Source organism: Sabethes cyaneus, chromosome 3 (genome assembly GCF_943734655.1).
Source record: "Sabethes cyaneus chromosome 3, idSabCyanKW18_F2, whole genome shotgun sequence".
NCBI classification, from domain to species: Eukaryota; Metazoa; Arthropoda; class Insecta; order Diptera; family Culicidae; genus Sabethes; species Sabethes cyaneus.
In genome coordinates, this window is record NC_071355.1 from 3533925 (window position 1) to 3551126 (window position 17202).

Sequence of the window (17202 nt, forward strand, 5' to 3'; positions counted from 1 at the left end):
TCGATTCGATTTGGACGATTTTGATTGGATTTGTAAAAATTTAGACAGATTAGATTGGATTTAAACTAATTTTGATTGAACGTGGGCTGTCTAGGAACGGTTAGGGACTGATTCAGATTAAATTTAGATAATTTTCAATTGGATTCGGACTAATTTGGACGTATTAAAACGGATTTGAATAGGAATTGCACTGATTTGGAGTAGCTTTTAATAATTTTTGATTAAATTTGTTCAGATTTGAACTAATTTTAATTGGATTTAGACAAAATCAGATAGGACTTGGGCTGATTTGGAAATTGCACTGATTCGGTGTAGCTTTTAATTATTTTCGATTAAATTTGTTCAGATTTGAACTAATTTTAATTGGATTTATACAAAATCAGATGGGACTTGGACTGTTTTGGATCGGATTCGGACTAATTTCTATTTGATTTGTATTAGATTTAGACAATTTTCGATACAATTGGAACTAATCTGGTCGGATTTGCGTTGATTTGAAGTAGTTTTCTAAAAAATTTCGAGCAGATTTAGAAGATTTTGATCGGATTTGGACTAGGCATAAAATTGGATTTGAAATAAGTGTTCGTCGTCTGTTCAACGTTGTTTGACATCTTCTGGTTTTGGTAATGTTCGTCACTTTTTTGGCTTTTCGTCACTTTTTTGGCATTTTTCGTCATCCTTGTCATCCAATTTTGTTTTTTTCGCTATCTTTTCATTATTGTTTCATCGTCTTGTTGCAGTACATTTCTTAGCATTTAGTTTCGTCGGATTTTTAATGTGAATTTCCTACGATCAAAGAACGAAATGTTCAAATGTCATTTGACATTTGATTGCCATTGATCTTTAACAACATTGCAGCGTGACCGTAAATCTTATAGTTCAATTTTCCGTAAAGTTTATGAAAAGCCGTAGATACGAAGATTTAATCCGTAGAAAATTCCTGAGTCAGTATAACTACGGATAAATTCGTAGTTCTGACATCTCTAAAAATGACCCTCTGAATACCAGCTACCTTCCAGTCAGAGACGTAATCCTACGTCAAAAAGATGGAAACCTAATCCGTACAAATCACTGCCGTTTAATTAACAGACTATGCTTGTCCCAAGATTAGCTTGCCATTTTTAACCAGAAAATCGTAAACTTCTAAACCTGGTCGAGGTAATAGACAGAGACACCAACACACACGCACAAAGCCCCATCACCATTGTAACAATTGGATGCCTTCACGGTCGCAGCCCAACCTTCTCCCAGCAGCCAGTGCCTGCTGCGATCTTCTTTTCGGCCATTGCAATGCACCGACGTCGAGCGAATGCGAATGCTGAGGAATGTGCGACGACGACGCCACGACAGGATGTGCAGTGCCCCTCGCAGTCGCTTCTGCTGCGCTATTCGGGCTAATAATCGTAAAATTTTATTAGTTATAAACTTTATTGAGTTTTCGGATGCAAGGTTTAGAGAGGTTCGACATACAAGATACCTACAACAGTTCACATCAATTTAGCGAATGCTGCGACCGACGCGGTAGAAGCGGTGTTCAGGGGAGAGGAGGATGCGTTGCGAATGATCCGGCCAGATCTTTTAAACCTGAACCCGAACCCGAACGAACGACGAATTTCATCACTCAGCGTCGTATCCTTCCCATTCTACCGTGTCTGCCGTGTCTATGCGCCCGAGCAATCAGCTGGTTTATATCGAAAAAGAGGTATTTGGTTGGTTAATTGTACGAAGCTACCGGCATGCCAGCAAGATCGCAAAGATCGGTCGTAAAGATCTGGTTACATACGTGAAGACGCCATCAGGGGAATTGGTATTTCGCTTTTGTGGGAATTATTTTCTCGAGGAAAGGATGAGAAACTTATAAGAACAACAACAGGTGGAGTAGATGGCACATTCCACGGAACTGAAACGTTATCGACAAAAATATCACAATTCACATAACAATTCAATATAGATTTGCGAAATAAAATCTAGCTGCAAGGTGCAAACGATCACATCCAACATTGGCACCAACGGCGACGACAACGAACTCGTACGGCATTGGTAGGTAAGTCCCACTCACTTCCGCCCCGTACCGTTTGCGTTGAGTGAGCCGGCAAAGGTGCCAACTTTTTTTTAAATCGATTTTAGCATAAATCGACCATATATTTCCCAGTTTACTATGACAAAACAAACCTAACCTCTCGATAAATGCGTGGTGTCAACTGCAGCAAACAGGTGGTACCGAATAATAATGTATTATAACGAACCACGGGCGACTTTGATGCATTTGATGAAAATAACAAACGCCAAAATAATATCACTGTCAAAACACCATCAAATCGCTTGTTAGAAAGTAACCGCCTACTAGGTAGACGAAAAAACGCAACAAACTAGACGTTTGTTACTCAATCACAGCAAAGTCGTTTTAGTTTCGTCTAGAGGAAGGTTTTGAAAACCCGCCGGCCGTCATCCCAGTAGACGGTTTCATTTTCTTCGGTGGCCAACCAAACCCTGGTAACGGGCGAACCCACGCGCTAGAAAGTCTGTGGCAAGTTCCTCCTTTGGCGCCGCGGTGGGATGAGCATGTCACTGTCGGTTTTTTTTTTGGCAGCTTTCGACTCTTGGCGGCGTTCTTTTAATTGATTCTTTGAAATTAATAAGCGCACAGTCCACGTTCACAGATTCTAGGTAATTTTTTTTGTAAACATATAAGCACTAGCGTGCCCGGACATAGAGAAAAGGTGGGGCACCCGACCTTTCCGAAGATTGTTTGACATGGAAAAAAGGAGTAATTGTAGGATGGCGAATCTATTGTTGCTTATCAACCTAATCAATCGATTAGGTTAGAAACTCCGGACTTTTGGGTGCAATTGGTTATAAAATCAAATAGACTAATCTCAAGATTTTAGTCTTGACCTTGAAATGAGGTCATACATATATTAATATTTTTTTGAAAACGATGGTTCTACAATTGATGAAGGGACGGTAGGGGAAAGAAATGAAAATTTTTGGTGAAGGAGGGGGAAGAGCGGAAAGGAAGGGGGGGGGGGGGGTATTGGTAGCTATGCTTGACAAGTAGTCATTTTGACTCCTACCTTTTGTCCAATGCTGGAAGGTGCATGAGTCGAACCAAGCTGTAATCTGAGATTATATTGGGTTCGAATCCGGTTATAATCTCAGATTACAGCTTGGTTTGACTCATGCACCTTCCAGCATTGGACAAAAGGTAGGAGTCAAAATGACTACTTGTCAAGCATAGCTACCAATACCCCCCCCCCCCTTCCTTTCCGCTCTTCACCCTCCTTCACCAAAAATTTTCATTTCTTTCCCCTACCGTCCCTTCATCAATTGTAGAACCATCGTTTTCAAAAAAATATAAAATCAAAGTTAAAATTGGAATTAAATTTAACTTGAAATTGGTTTAATTTGAGTTTTTAGTTCAAGTTTAGAAATTTAGAAAGTTTTACTTTAAACCGGACATGGAACACGAAATTTAACACAAAGTTTTACTAGAAATAAATACAGGTATACCTCCATAGTACGTACCCTCGTTAGTACGTACCCTCGATAATACGTACCCTCCATAATACGTACATTTTGCCTCGATAGTACGTACATTTTCCAGTAATGATTTTTTTTTATTCTCTATATAAAGCAGAAACTTTTTTATGAATATTTAAGAGTCAATACAAGCAAATACGTATTCAATAATTATAAATTTTTGAATAATATCATTATTTCTATTATGTAAAAAACCATTATTTTGAAAACAGTTCTGAAATAGTAAATTAATCAAATATACGTTCTAAATAACAGTTATTTTAGCATTCCGGGCAGAGTCATTGCACATATCGGCACTAGATATTGTAAATTTTTGCTCAGAGAATTAATCTTTTCTGCGATTCGCAATCTTTCCAACTGTGACGGGGGAATCAGCAGTTATATTCGTTCGTTTGCAGATACTGGTGTTCGCCAAATACGTGTAATACGATTACTACCCATAAAAACATAACTGTCCCATATGGAAAAAAGTGAAGTGTGGAAAAATGAGACTGCAAGCAATTGATTAATTTGTAAATATATATGTTGTGTATCATTAGACACGAATTATTTTACTTTCTTCGGAGGAAAAATCACGTTACATTAGTAATTAAACTATCCACATTAATTTTGTTGTAAAGTTAAACACAAATGCATTTTTTTTCAAAGTTTCGAAGATTGGACAGTATGCTTTTATTTACAAGCGCAAGTTGCTAAGTAAAAGCATGTCTGTACCATATTTTCTTTTTAAATTTTTAACAGTACATGGCGGAAGATAGTTCCTATGCCAATGTATGCACAACCGGATGCTTCTATAATATTTCAGAAGACATCGTGGGCTTGGACATAGAGTCATCGGTCTGGACTCGAAATACATAACTTATAAATTACAATATCTTAAAAGCATTGAACATTGTTATCTCAACTGGTAAAAAGAAAATGTTTATAATGGACAATATTACTATGGGACAGTTATGCTTTTATTTTGCATATGGAACTGTTCATGATTGATACTGTTGGCCATCCCTAGTTGACCTCGCATCTCACTGCAAAATAGCCCCCTCGATTAGTCGATCAACCTCGCAACGAGATCGATGCTACAGGCAGTTGTCAGTGACGACGAAGAGGTCTGAAGAGGTCGAAGAGGGTGGACAATCTGTGGTGGATGTAGCGCCGATACTGCCTCAAACTTCGTCCACTATACGTTTCACGTCAGTGACTGCGGTCATCAATCTGATGAAGGCGTACATCAAATGGTCAAGGAGTATTTCTCGATAGATAGTCTGGGCATTATGAAAATGAGTAAAGATTTGCTGTCAACAGAAGATCAACGAGCCGGCTCACTTCTTCAATCGCTTACAAAATTCAATGGTACTCGGTACGAAACCGGGCTTTTATGGCGATACGATGGTGTCCGTTTGCCAGACAATAAGGAAATGGCACTACGTCGTTACCACAACCTCGAAAAGCGGTTGCAGAAAGACTCGGAACTAGCCCGTACTCTGCAGCAGAAGATGTTGGAGTACCAAGCCAAAGGATATGTGCGTAAACTTACCGATGAAGAGCTGAGCAGGAACTATCCAAGAGTGTGGTATTTGCCCGTCTTTCCGGTTTTTAACCACAATAAGCCTGGGAAAATTAGAATCGTATGGGACGGTGCTGCAAAAGTCTTCGGTGTTTCTCTAAACTCAACTCTGTTAACAGGCCCCGACCAGCTGTGCTTGTTTGCGATACTGCTGCAATTCCGTGAACATCGTGTGGGCGTAACAGGGGATATAAAGGAGATGTTCCACCAGGTTCTTATGCGAGAGGAAGATCAACAATGTCATCGGTTCTTTTGGAAGGACGATGCTGGCGAGATCAAGGTGTACGTAATGAACGTAATGTCGTTCGGAGCTAGTTGCTCCCCAGCCTGCGCTCAGTACGTAAAAAATGTAAACGCGGAACGCTTTATGGGAGAGTTTCCAGAGGCAGTCGACATCATAAAGAAACGCCATTACGTGGACGACGCGATGTTCAGTACCGAGACGCCTGAGCATGCTATTCGTCTGGCACAAGAAGTTCGACAATTGCATTCTGCGGGTAAATTTGAAATTCGTAACTGGACGAGCAACTCGCGACGAGTGTTGACTGTCTTAAATGAGACCAGTACTGCAGAGAAGAGTATGGATTTATCAGTGGGACCAATGGCTACGGAGAAAGTGTTCGGCATGTGGTGGTGCACAACATCCGACGAGTTCGTGTACAAAATAGGATGGAATCGCTACAATCCTGATCTGTTTACCGGACGTTGTCGGCCGACAAAACGACAGATGCTCCAGGTTCTCATGACCATCTTCGATCCTCTAGGTTTGATCTCGCACTTTCTTATGTTTCTCAAAGTTCTTCTCCAAGAAGTGTGGCGAGCCGGCGTTCAATGGGATGAGGAGATCCCCGACACTCTGTACGAAAAATGGCTAAAATGGTTGAAAGTGTTACCTGATATAGAAGACGTCAGAATTCCACGGTGTCTTCGGTCGCCAGCGATTCCTAGCAATTCTGATGTACAATTGCATCTATTTGTAGATGCCAGTGAGAATGGTATAGCTGCAGCTCTGTTCCTCCGCTTTGAATACCATGGTGCTATCTGCTGCTCTTTAGTTGCGGCCAAAACAAGGGTAGCACCCTTAAGATTCCAATCCATCCCGAGGCTGGAGTTACAAGCAGCCCTCATAGGTGCTAGGTTGGTACGAACGGTTACGCAATCCCTCTCAACCCCAATACACCGCAAATTTTATTGGACCGACTCACGCGACGTACTAAGCTGGATAAATTCAGATCACCGACGATTCAACACATTCGTTGCCTTTCGGGTTAGCGAAATACTCGACGTTACAGAAGCAGCAGATTGGCGCTGGGTACCGTCAAAACTGAATGTAGCAGACGATGGCACCAAGTGGGAAACGCAGCCCGACACTACCCCGGAATCCAGATGGTTCCGAGGTCCCGACTTCCTCTACCGCAGTGAAGCGGAATGGCCCCAAGTTTCCTCAAAGTCCGCACATACAGTCAACGAGTTGCGGCCCTCCTTTGTGGCTCATCACCTCGCTCCCGATTCCTTCATCACCATCTCGAATTTCTCAAACTGGAAACGGCTAACCAACGTAACCGCTTACGTGCACCGTTTCATCGCAAATTGCCATCGCAAAAGATTGAAAAAGCATGCCGTAGGCGGCCCATTATCCAAAGAGGAACTGTACGAGGCCGACGGTTCTCTGTTCCGCCTAGCTCAACGAGAAGGCTACCCCGACGAGATAGTCCGACTTACCAAAAACCAAAACGATGCGGATAGGATCATCCCCAAAAATAGCCAACTGTACAAGCTATCACCCTGGCTGGATGACCGCGGAGTAATGCGGATGCGTAGTAGAATATCTGCCTGCGACTACGTTACCGAAGAAAAAAAAACGACCGGTAATCCTTCCCGTACATCCTGTGACCACCCTGTTGATTACCCACTACCACGAAAAGTTCAATCATCAAAACCATGACACTGTCGTGAACGAACTACGTCAACGATACGTCATTCCTCGCATTCGCGTCCAGTACGCAACCGTCAGAAAACACTGCCAAAGGTGCAAAAACGAATCCACAATCCCACAACTTCCAATTATGGCCGACCTTCCCGCAGAACGGCTAGCAGCTTACACACAGCCCTTCACCCACGTGGGCGTAGACTACTTCGGGCCCATGGAGGTCGTAATAGGCCGCAGAACGGAGAAGAGGTGGGGAATGATCGTTATCTGTCTCACGGTGCGAGCGATTCACATAGAATTGGTCAGCTCGCTAAGCACCAACTCGTGCATAATTGCACTCCGAAGCTTTATCATTCGTCGCGGTACTCCAAGAACGATTAGAAGCGACCGGGGGACCAATTTCATTGGCGCTAGTCGAGAACTCCAAAAGCTTCAGGACGCAGTTGACTACGACCAAATTAGCAGCAACTTCGTAACCGCTGAGACGAGTTGGCACTTCAACCCGCCTCTGGCTCCCCATATGGGCGGTAGCTGGGAGCGGCTGATTCGAAGTGTGAAGAAAAACTTAATGGCCATCTGTCCTCTGACAAAACCATCCGAAGAGGTATTGAGAAGCATGCTCACGGAGGTGGAAGCTACACTTAATTCCCGACCGCTCACCCATGTGCCCATCGATGAGGATTCGTCACCAGCACTCACACCGAATGACTTTCTAGTGGGGTCATCCGATGGTTCGAAACCCTTTACTTCTTTGGATGACAGCGGAGCCCTCCTGAAGCAAAACTGGCGTACATCCCAAGCGCTGGCCAACCAGTTCTGGAGGCGCTGGTTATCCGACTACCTTCCCGACATCACAAAACGGACGAAATGGTTCGTCGATACGAAGCCGATTGCGCTAGACGACGTAGTGGTCATCGTAGACTCCAACCTACCCAGGAACTGTTGGCCGAAAGGTAAGGTCATCGCAACTCATCCCAGCAAGGACGGTCGAATCCGATCAGCGACAGTTAGAACTGCGAGTGGCGTATACGATCGCCCTGTAACAAAACTGGCGGTTCTGGACGTTCGACGCGGAAGAGAGCAAGGCGAACAGGCGTTCGGCTTACCCGGGGGGAGTGTTGGCCATCCCTAGTTGACCTCGCATCTCACTGCAAAATAGCCCCCTCGATTAGTCGATCAACCTCGCAACGAGATCGATGCTACAGGCAGTTGTTAGTGACGACGAAGAGGTCTGTCATCATTCTGGTGAGTCATCATAACACAGGCGATCATAGAGAATAATTCTCGTGCACTAAACCCAAACCCATCCAGTGTATTAAATTTGCTGCTAATATTGGCTTATATTTAAATTGATTATCTAAATCCTTAATATTAATTGGTAGCCTACGCAGTGAGTATCTTTATATATAATTAAACTTATCGCTATACTAAAACTAGGACATTGTAATTATAGAGTGCTATTACTAAATTACATAACCTGAACAAAAGTACGGTAGCGTTTGGGCTCCAGTTGCGAAGATACAAATATAAAAACTACAGAAGGGGACTAAACGTGAGTAGACAGAGACCTCAAACTGCTACGCTACACTTTACAACAATCACAACAAATCTACAATGTTACAAATTCATCGCATACACAAGAAAACACATCACAAAATAAATATGATTCACACTTATAGCTATATACAACTTATGATCAAACACATTAAAATTAGTAAAACTAGCATGTACTTAATTTACAGGAATATTATAATATCCCTACAAATCCGTATCTGATTTTGGTATTATAGTAGCGGAAGAAATCCCCCTCTGTTGTTGCCGTTTGCAACAGATACTTTTTGGAAATTTTTTCGCAGTCCGTCTTAATTATAGTTTTTTAGGTAAATTAGGATATAAATAAGTTACTTCCTTGTTTTTCTCAAAATCGATAAAAGAACATATGGGACAGCTATGCTTTTATGGGTAGATAAGCAACCTGGAACTCCAATTTACGCAATCTACAGCTGAAGCTTCGATTATTGTAGTTTACTATTTTCTGTTCATAGCACTTACTCAGCTTATTGTCCATCATATAGATACTGGAAGCTCACTCGATCGATATTAGCGGAATTGCAATGAAATATCTCGTATGACGGCTATTGAGCTCCTGCAATATTCTTGGGATATGGCGGTTCGGTTTGGAGTAAGAATACTAGATGTGGTCCTCGTAACGTGTCGTTCTCGACTATATTGTACTGAAATATTTCTTCCTATGCTATGTGTCGTACGTTTTACGCTATGCGCTGTGTCAGCGTATAATTGTCACCGTTCGACGCGGTACAGTCCGTTTACGCTTATACAGCATAACCGATCCGCGTCGCGCTGAACCATTTCAATCATGAGCGTCCACCACACGCCCTATTTACATTTTTTAAAAATTGTTATCTATAGTTAAGAATTTTTAAACTAAACAAGGAAATATGAACTAGGATTTATATAATGCGTATTATTCCCATGTAATTTGAAAGAACTCATTATGAAACAATCGTCCACCACACGTCCTATTGTTTCAAATTATATGTATTATTATATTCATTCCTTATAACTTTTTATTCTATTTTTATGTATTATATCCTCTTTACCATTGATCTCTACCCTTATATTTGGGTCTATGTCCTCTACTACTCTGTATGGACCTATAAATTTATTGTCCAATTTTTTACCTATTTCATTTTTAATTAGGACTAAGTCATCTTTGTTATAACATTTTGGTACAATGTTTAAGTTATTTTTCATTGTTCTTTTCATCTTGCTAGAAAGAAGGTTTTCTCTTATTTCTTGATGGCATACTTGTAACTTTAACGTCAATTGCTTGCTATAGTTGTCTATGTCATAAATAGGCACTGGATTATCATTTGTTAAATTTGAAGGCATGTTACTATTTTTTCCGAATACTAAATAAAAAGGTGTGTATCCAGTGTTAGTGTGAACGGTATTGTTATATGCGAATGTGTAAAATGGTATCCAATGTACCCAAGAAAATAATTTTTCGTTACAATAGATGCGTAAAAAGTTTCCTAAACATTTGTGTGTGTTCTCCAAAGAACCTATAGTTTCATGATGGTAAGCTGTAGAATTTAGTTTTTGAATATTCAATAATTTGGCAATGGATGTAAACAAACTCGACATAAACTCTGTTCCTCTATCCGACGCAATTCGTTGTGGAACACCGTATTTTAAAATAACATGCTCCACGAATGCTTTAGCTACTGTCTCTGTTGACTTGTTAGGTATCGGTGTTGCGGTTATAAATTTTGTTAACTCGCATTGCGTTGTTAGTATATATTCGTATCCATTGGTAGGTATCAAAGGACCAACCAAATCTACGTAGATTTTTTCAAATGCTGTGCTTGCTGTTGTCGTAATGATCATTGGAGTTTTTCCGCATCTTCCAACTTTTGATATCTGGCATTGCTTGCATTTTTTAATGAAATTCTCTACATCGCATTTCATGTTTTTCCAAAAATATCTTTTGCTTATAGTTGCAAGTGTGCGTCTAATACCCGCATGTCCCGCTGTCGGTAATATATGATAGTCGTTTAGTATTAAAAGCTTTGACCTTTCGTCTGTTACTTCTTCTATTTCCTCTCCGATTTTTATTAAAATTGGTAATGTTTTTACTGATGATGGTCGACCATATATCTGTAGTTCTTCATATTTTTTAATGACGTCATATGTCTCCTTATTATTTTTGATGATTATATATTTTATATTATTAATTTTTGAATATTCCGCCACCTCCGACAACATTGCCCGTAGGTCAATTTGTGTCCTTTTGAGGGGAATTTCAATTACATCTGTGGAGATTTGCATGCTTTTTATGTTATCTTTCATTACTATTTTAACGTATTTGTCTTGTTTAGACGAAGGTTGATCAGTCCTATCGTCATTCGCTTTTTCGCCTTTAAGTTTCGAAGCTCTGGTAACGACTAGAACAGTTTTTCCATGAAGTGTTTTCAGGTCTTGAATCGAAATGCGTGACAACGCGTCCGCTATCACATTCTCGCTTCCTTTCCTGAAAGTTACTTCAAAATCATATTCTTCTAAAGCTAACCTGAATTTTGTTAATCTGCTGGAGGGGTCAGCTAAAGTAAAAAGGTAAACTAATGGTCTATGGTCACTGTAGACTTCAAATCTTCTTCCATACAGGTATGGTCGAAAATGCTTGATAGCCCACACCATAGCCAATAACTCCTTTTCTATCGTACTGTAATTTGATTCGGCTTTATTCAGAGTCTTGCTGGCATATGCAACCGGTTTGCCGTTGCTATTAGATAGCACAGCACCAATCGCATATCCAGACGCATCCGTATGTAAGTTGAATTTGTTGGTCTCCGTTAGATCCGGGTAATCCAGTACTGGTGGATTTATAAAACATTGTTTTAAATTCTCGAATGAGTTGTGGCATTCGCTACTCCATTCAACTTTACACCCTTTCTGGTCAACTTGTTTAACGGTGTGCAAAGCCTAGCAAAGTCTTTTATGTGCTTCCGATAGTAATTTGCGAAAGCAACGAATCGCTTGACTTCATCCGCAGTGGAAGGGATCGGCCATTTTTTCACTGCTTCGATTTTAGCAGGATCAGGCCTGATGCCTTCAGCAGATATGTAATGTCCCAGGTATACTAAATTTTCTTGCAAAAAATTGCATTTTTCGGGGTTTAGTTTTAAATTTACCTCTCGCAATCTTCGGAAAACGTTCGAGAGATTTTTGTTATGCTCTTCTAGATTTCTACCAAATATGATGAGATCATCCAAATATACTAAACACTTCTCTCCATTAAGACCTGCCATCGCTATGGTCATTAGTCTTGAAAATGATGCTGGGCTTATTTTTAGTCCCATTGGAAGCCTTGTCATCTGATATTGTCCAGACGACGTCGAGAAAGCTGTTAGTGGCCTATCCTCTTGCTTCAAATTGCATTGGTAGTACCCTTGGGACAAGTCTAAATGCGAAAAGTACTTCGCTCCTGCCAATGAGTCTATGACCTCCTCTATATTTGGGAGTGGAAATGTATCGTTCTCAAGAACATTGTTAAGTTTCCGATAATCAACAACCAACCTCCATTTCTTTTTGTCATTCGCCGACTTTTTTGGCACTAGTAAAATTGGGCTATTCCATTCGGAACTAGTCTTTTCAATGACTCCATCTGACATCATCCTATCAATCTGGTCATTTATTTCCCTTTTTTGCGCCAGGGGAAGGCGATATTGTTTAGAAAATATTGGAGTTGTGCCATCCTTTATTTTAATACTGGATGTGTACTTATCCGTTACTGTTAATTTATCGTCTTTCAAGCAAAACACATCAGCGTATTTTAAGCATAGCCTCTGCATCTCTGCCTGATCTTGTTTTGTCAAATGTTTCAAGTTCAACTCATTTAAAAGTTTACTTGCTCTATTAGTATCGTATTTTGGCAGTTTAATTTTTCCTACCACATTGTAATCCCTTAGATCCTTTGTTTCAATATTTTTTGTTTCAATGCAAATTTCCTTATTTGCTATATTAATAATTCTTACGGGTAATTTCCCTTCTTTTGGAACTGATATTGAATTTGCTATGAAAACATGCGGCATTATTTCTTGTTGTAGTACCACACAAGTACCCGTCACACCGGTATCAACGTACCTTACCACCTCAGTACGAGCCGGTATAATGTAGCATGTTTCAGTTTTTGGTTGTTGCAATCTCATCTCCATACCCACAAAATCAACAATGGCTCCAAATTCTCTCAAAAAATCTGTGCCAATCAAGCCGTTAACTGCATCCGGCAAGCTCTCTATAATATTAAATTTAATGGGATATTCCACAGACTTGTACCCCACAAAAGTGTCAACGGATCCCAGAGTACGGGTTATTCCGTTTACACCACTGATTTCTAATGTGTGTGAATTATTGATATTGATAAATTCGGGAAGACATCTTTTGTCCAGAATACAACAAGATGCTCCACTGTCAATTATGAGTTCTATTACTCTGCCAAATAATTTAAATTTTGCTCTGAGAGCCTTCTTCGCACTAAAATTAACGAAAAAGATCGATTAAATGTGCCTCTTCTACAGGTTGTTGTTGTTGCTGTTGTTGTGTTTGTTGTTGCTGTTGTTGTCGTTGCTGAGGTTCGGCCATATGTGCCACATGTCCGTTGTTCCTCCCGCGACTGTTATTTCCTCGGTAGGTTTGGTTGGTTTGGTGGTTATTGTTATAACCATAGTTGTTATTGTGTTGTGTACCCCTACCACGGTACCTAGTGTTTCCTCGGTAACCACCACGACCTCTAGAGCTTCCTCGGCTTCTCCAATTATTTCGATCGTTGCCCCTATAGGGCGTTCTTCCTGATGTGCACCATAGTGCCATCATATTTTCTAAACTATTTTCAGTTTTTGGAGTACTTTGGCACTCCAACGCATCCGATATCGCTTTATTTAGCGATGTCGGATTCCGTGCTTTTACGAAAAATTGTGTTGAGGGATCTTTCAATCCCTCGACAAATGCCTGAACCGCTACAGGTTCGACAATATTTAGGGCTGCCGCCTCACTTGGGAAAGTTCCCATTGAAACGTGTGCGGCTGCCAATTTAGCGGACAGGTTTTCTATGTCCGCGCCGAACTCTGCGATTTGTTTAGAATGTTGTTTTTTCAATGCCATCTCCTTTTCCACCGCTCTCGGTGTAATCTTCACCGAAAATTTTCTTTTCAGTGCATCAAACGCCTCGGCGGTTGTTCGGGCATTATCGATTGCCCCGTGGGCTGCGCCTACTAGTCTTGTTTTTAAAAATTTCAGGACGTCTGCTGGTGGAACTCCGTTGGAGTATTCCTCCAGCAATTCGACGGTTTCAATAAATATGGACAGTTTCGATGGTTCGCCATTATATCTGTCGACTACCTTCATGGCCAAGCTAAGGTCTAGTTTGGTCGCCATTTCGTAGCGTTCTTCTTCTTCGAAGTCTGAAAATTCTTCTTGAAGAACTTCCTCGTCGTCGTTTGATTCCTCTGAGTCTTCTTCGTTATCTTGTATTTTCGAATTTTCACCCTCACCCCCTTTAGTGCCTTCAGGGGCTAAGGTGTCGTCTAGGTTAGCAGGTACTGAGCCAAGCAGCTTATAGCACTGCCTAGCAACAGACTTCAGTTGTAGATATCTTCTTTTAAATTGGGCTTTAGTCTCTATTGCTTTACATTTGTTTACGGCCCTTTTTAGCTCTTCTAATATGGTTTGGATTTCCTTTATTTTCCTTACCTTAGTGCCTGGTTTATAATTGGCATGTTTTTTTAAATTAGCATGTAATTTCCCTAACGCATCTCCTGCTTTGAAAAATTCTTCCATTCCAGTGATAGTGCCTAAAACAAAAATTTTTTTTTTTTTTTTTTGTAAAGTAATTTATATTCTTCTTTTTTTACTAATGGATACTTCCCAATTATTTCTCTGGTTATATTTGAGCTGTTCTATGGTCATCACATTTGACATTTTTTCCCCGCAGCAGCCGAAATTTCCCATATCTCGCTAGTGTGAAATTTTCCATCCATCCGAAGCTGGAATCATCGAACGAAATTTTCTCTCGCAGTCATCGTCTGGTTGATTGAAATCATTTCCAGTTGTACAACTGAATCAGCACTTTTATCCGTAGAATGTATGTCGATGTACGAATGCAACGTGGAAGCTACTTGGGACAGCACTACACTTTTTTTTTTTTTTTTTTTTATACGTTTGTTTTTTAAAGCAATTGTTTATTGTTTTAATTGTTTTTATTTTGAATCACAACATTTGGTAGTTTCTTACACGTTTGGCAAATTTGCCATACTAATAGCTCTTTGGGCGACACTTTCTGTCTGTTGGCGGTGCAGTTTTGCTACTATCCGCACTACAATGTATCCTACAGCCAACGCTGCTATCACGCACAGTGCAATTGTTTGTGCGGTATGGTTCTGTTCAATGACGCTATTTGATGCGGCCGGTGCGATGATTTCATCCGCACTAAACCATCCCATTGTAATTTTTTTTTTTTTTTTTTCACTCTACGATTCACGTATTACGTGGTCTCTTCCAGAACACTGTTCGAAGCGTGCTTTTTCGCTTTGCAACCAACAAGGACGTTTTTCATTGCACAATTTCTGAAACTATAACTTCCGGAACAAAACTCGACCACTTTTTTTTTTTTTTTTTTTACTTGGGCATCTCCAACGCGTGAATCAGAAAATTTAACCGTATCGAAACTCGCTTTCACTGCATACTGGCGAGGATCGCCATGCAATATTCTTGGGATATGGCGGTTCGGTTTGGAGTAAGAATACTAGATGTGGTCCTCGTAACGTGTCGTTCTCGACTATATTGTACTGAAATATTTCTTCCTATGCTATGTGTCGTACGTTTTACGCTATGCGCTGTGTCAGCGTATAATTGTCACCGTTCGACGCGGTACAGTCCGTTTACGCTTATACAGCATAACCGATCCGCGTCGCGCTGAACCATTTCAATCATGAGCGTCCACCACACTCCTTTTTTCATGCTTCCTCATTTCAGTTTATATTGACAACTATGTACCTACCAAACCTTTACCTAGATTTATTCGATTGAAATATGTAAATTTTCAATTTAAGGAAGAATTTTGAAAAAACCAAGTGTTTTTGGATTCCTTTTGTTTTAATTTTCAACTATTTTTTAACATTTGTAGTTTTTTTTTCTAAAATAATTTTGCTAAGATAATTATTTATTTTGTAATATATCAAAATTTGAAAGTTTTAGACAATATTTAGCATAATAAAAATAATACTTTACATTAAAAATTGTGATTCGATAGTACGTACGTTTCGATAGTACGTACGCTAAACGATGCGCGACTGTACGTACTATCGAGGTATACCTGTATTGACATTTTTCGTTTTATCGTCTCACTAGTTTTACCTCTTTCCTACTCCGGGTTTTTGCCTTTCCAGTTCCGTATTTTCTTCTTTTCTGTACCATTTTCTTGGTTTTTGCTCTCACTTTCCTTCCGTTTTTCTCACGTTTTCATTTTTTTCTTTTTTTTACTTAAACACTTTTACGCACACTTACACTTTTACTTTTACACTTTTTATCTTTCCGTTCCTTCTTGTTTTCATCTTCGTCTGTTTCGTTTTTCTTATTTTCCCCGTTTTTCCGTCTTTTCTGTCACGTATTCTGCTTATGAGTCCCTTTTTTCTCATTCCTCCCCGGTTTTTCGAGAGTTTCGTCTTCCGTTTCATCCTTTTTAGTCAGTTTTTCCTGGTTTTGTTGCTCTTTCCTGTCTCATTTTCTAGTTTCAATTCCATCTTTCTCCGTTTAAATGCCGTTTAACCTCTTTCCTGTTTCGCTGTTTTGGTTTTCTCTTTTTTCTCTCGTTATTCTACTTTTCCCTTTTGGTTTCTATTGTTTCCTTCTTTTTCTTTCTTGTTTTTCTGCTGTGTCCTTTTTCTTTGTTTTTTTCCTCTCCTGTTCCTGTGGCGTTTTTGCTCCCGTTTCCTAAGTCCTAATTTTCATTGTTCCGTTTTTCATCTTTTTTCGCTTGTTTTTAGTCCAAGGCCGGGCGTTTTCTATCTATTTCATTTCATTTTTGTCTTTCTTTTTCATTTTCGTTTATTTTTTTCTGTCCTGTTTTCGCCTTTTTCTGTTATCATTCCTCTATTTTCCTGCTCACGTATTTTCTCCTTTGCTTTTCCTGCTTTTCGTACCCGTGTTTGCTCCTTTTCTGTTCCATCCTCATTTTCTTTCACGTTTTCTTCGAAGTTTTTTCCTTTTCTCTCAATTTTTTCATTCTCTTTCGTTCTTCATCTTTTTCTGTCCAGTCACCTCGGTTTTGCCACAAAACAGGTCAGCAGTAATTGGTTCTTGTATGTGCAAGGTCAGATTATCGCAACAGATCGCAACAATCGCCTAACGGGAAAATCGAAAAATCTGTTGGGCGGGAGCAGACAACGCTATCGTAATGGTTTCTTATTCCTTTCGAAGAACCTCGATAGAAGATTTCACTGTGGTCCGGAATTGTATCTGCAGAACGGGGATTAAACTTGATTTGGGAATCAGATTGCACAACCGTAATGCGAATTTGATGGAGGTTTGAGATGGCACTCAGAGATTCTTCTCCGCCCCAAAACCCTGGTATCTCTAAACGCTGCAAATA

At 40.2% G+C, this 17202-nt stretch overlaps 2 protein-coding genes across 2 annotated transcripts in view; one reads left to right on the forward strand and one right to left on the reverse strand.

Moving 5' to 3' along the window:
• Nucleotides 1–17202, reverse strand: part of LOC128741837 (interference hedgehog-like) — a 202971-nt gene that overhangs the window by 71427 nt on the left and 114342 nt on the right. The window lies entirely within an intron of this gene.
• LOC128744094 (uncharacterized) lies at nucleotides 4773–7049 on the forward strand. The gene has a single exon (XM_053840873.1). The coding sequence runs from the start codon at nucleotides 4773–4775 to the stop codon at nucleotides 7047–7049; it is 2277 nt and encodes a 758-aa protein (XP_053696848.1).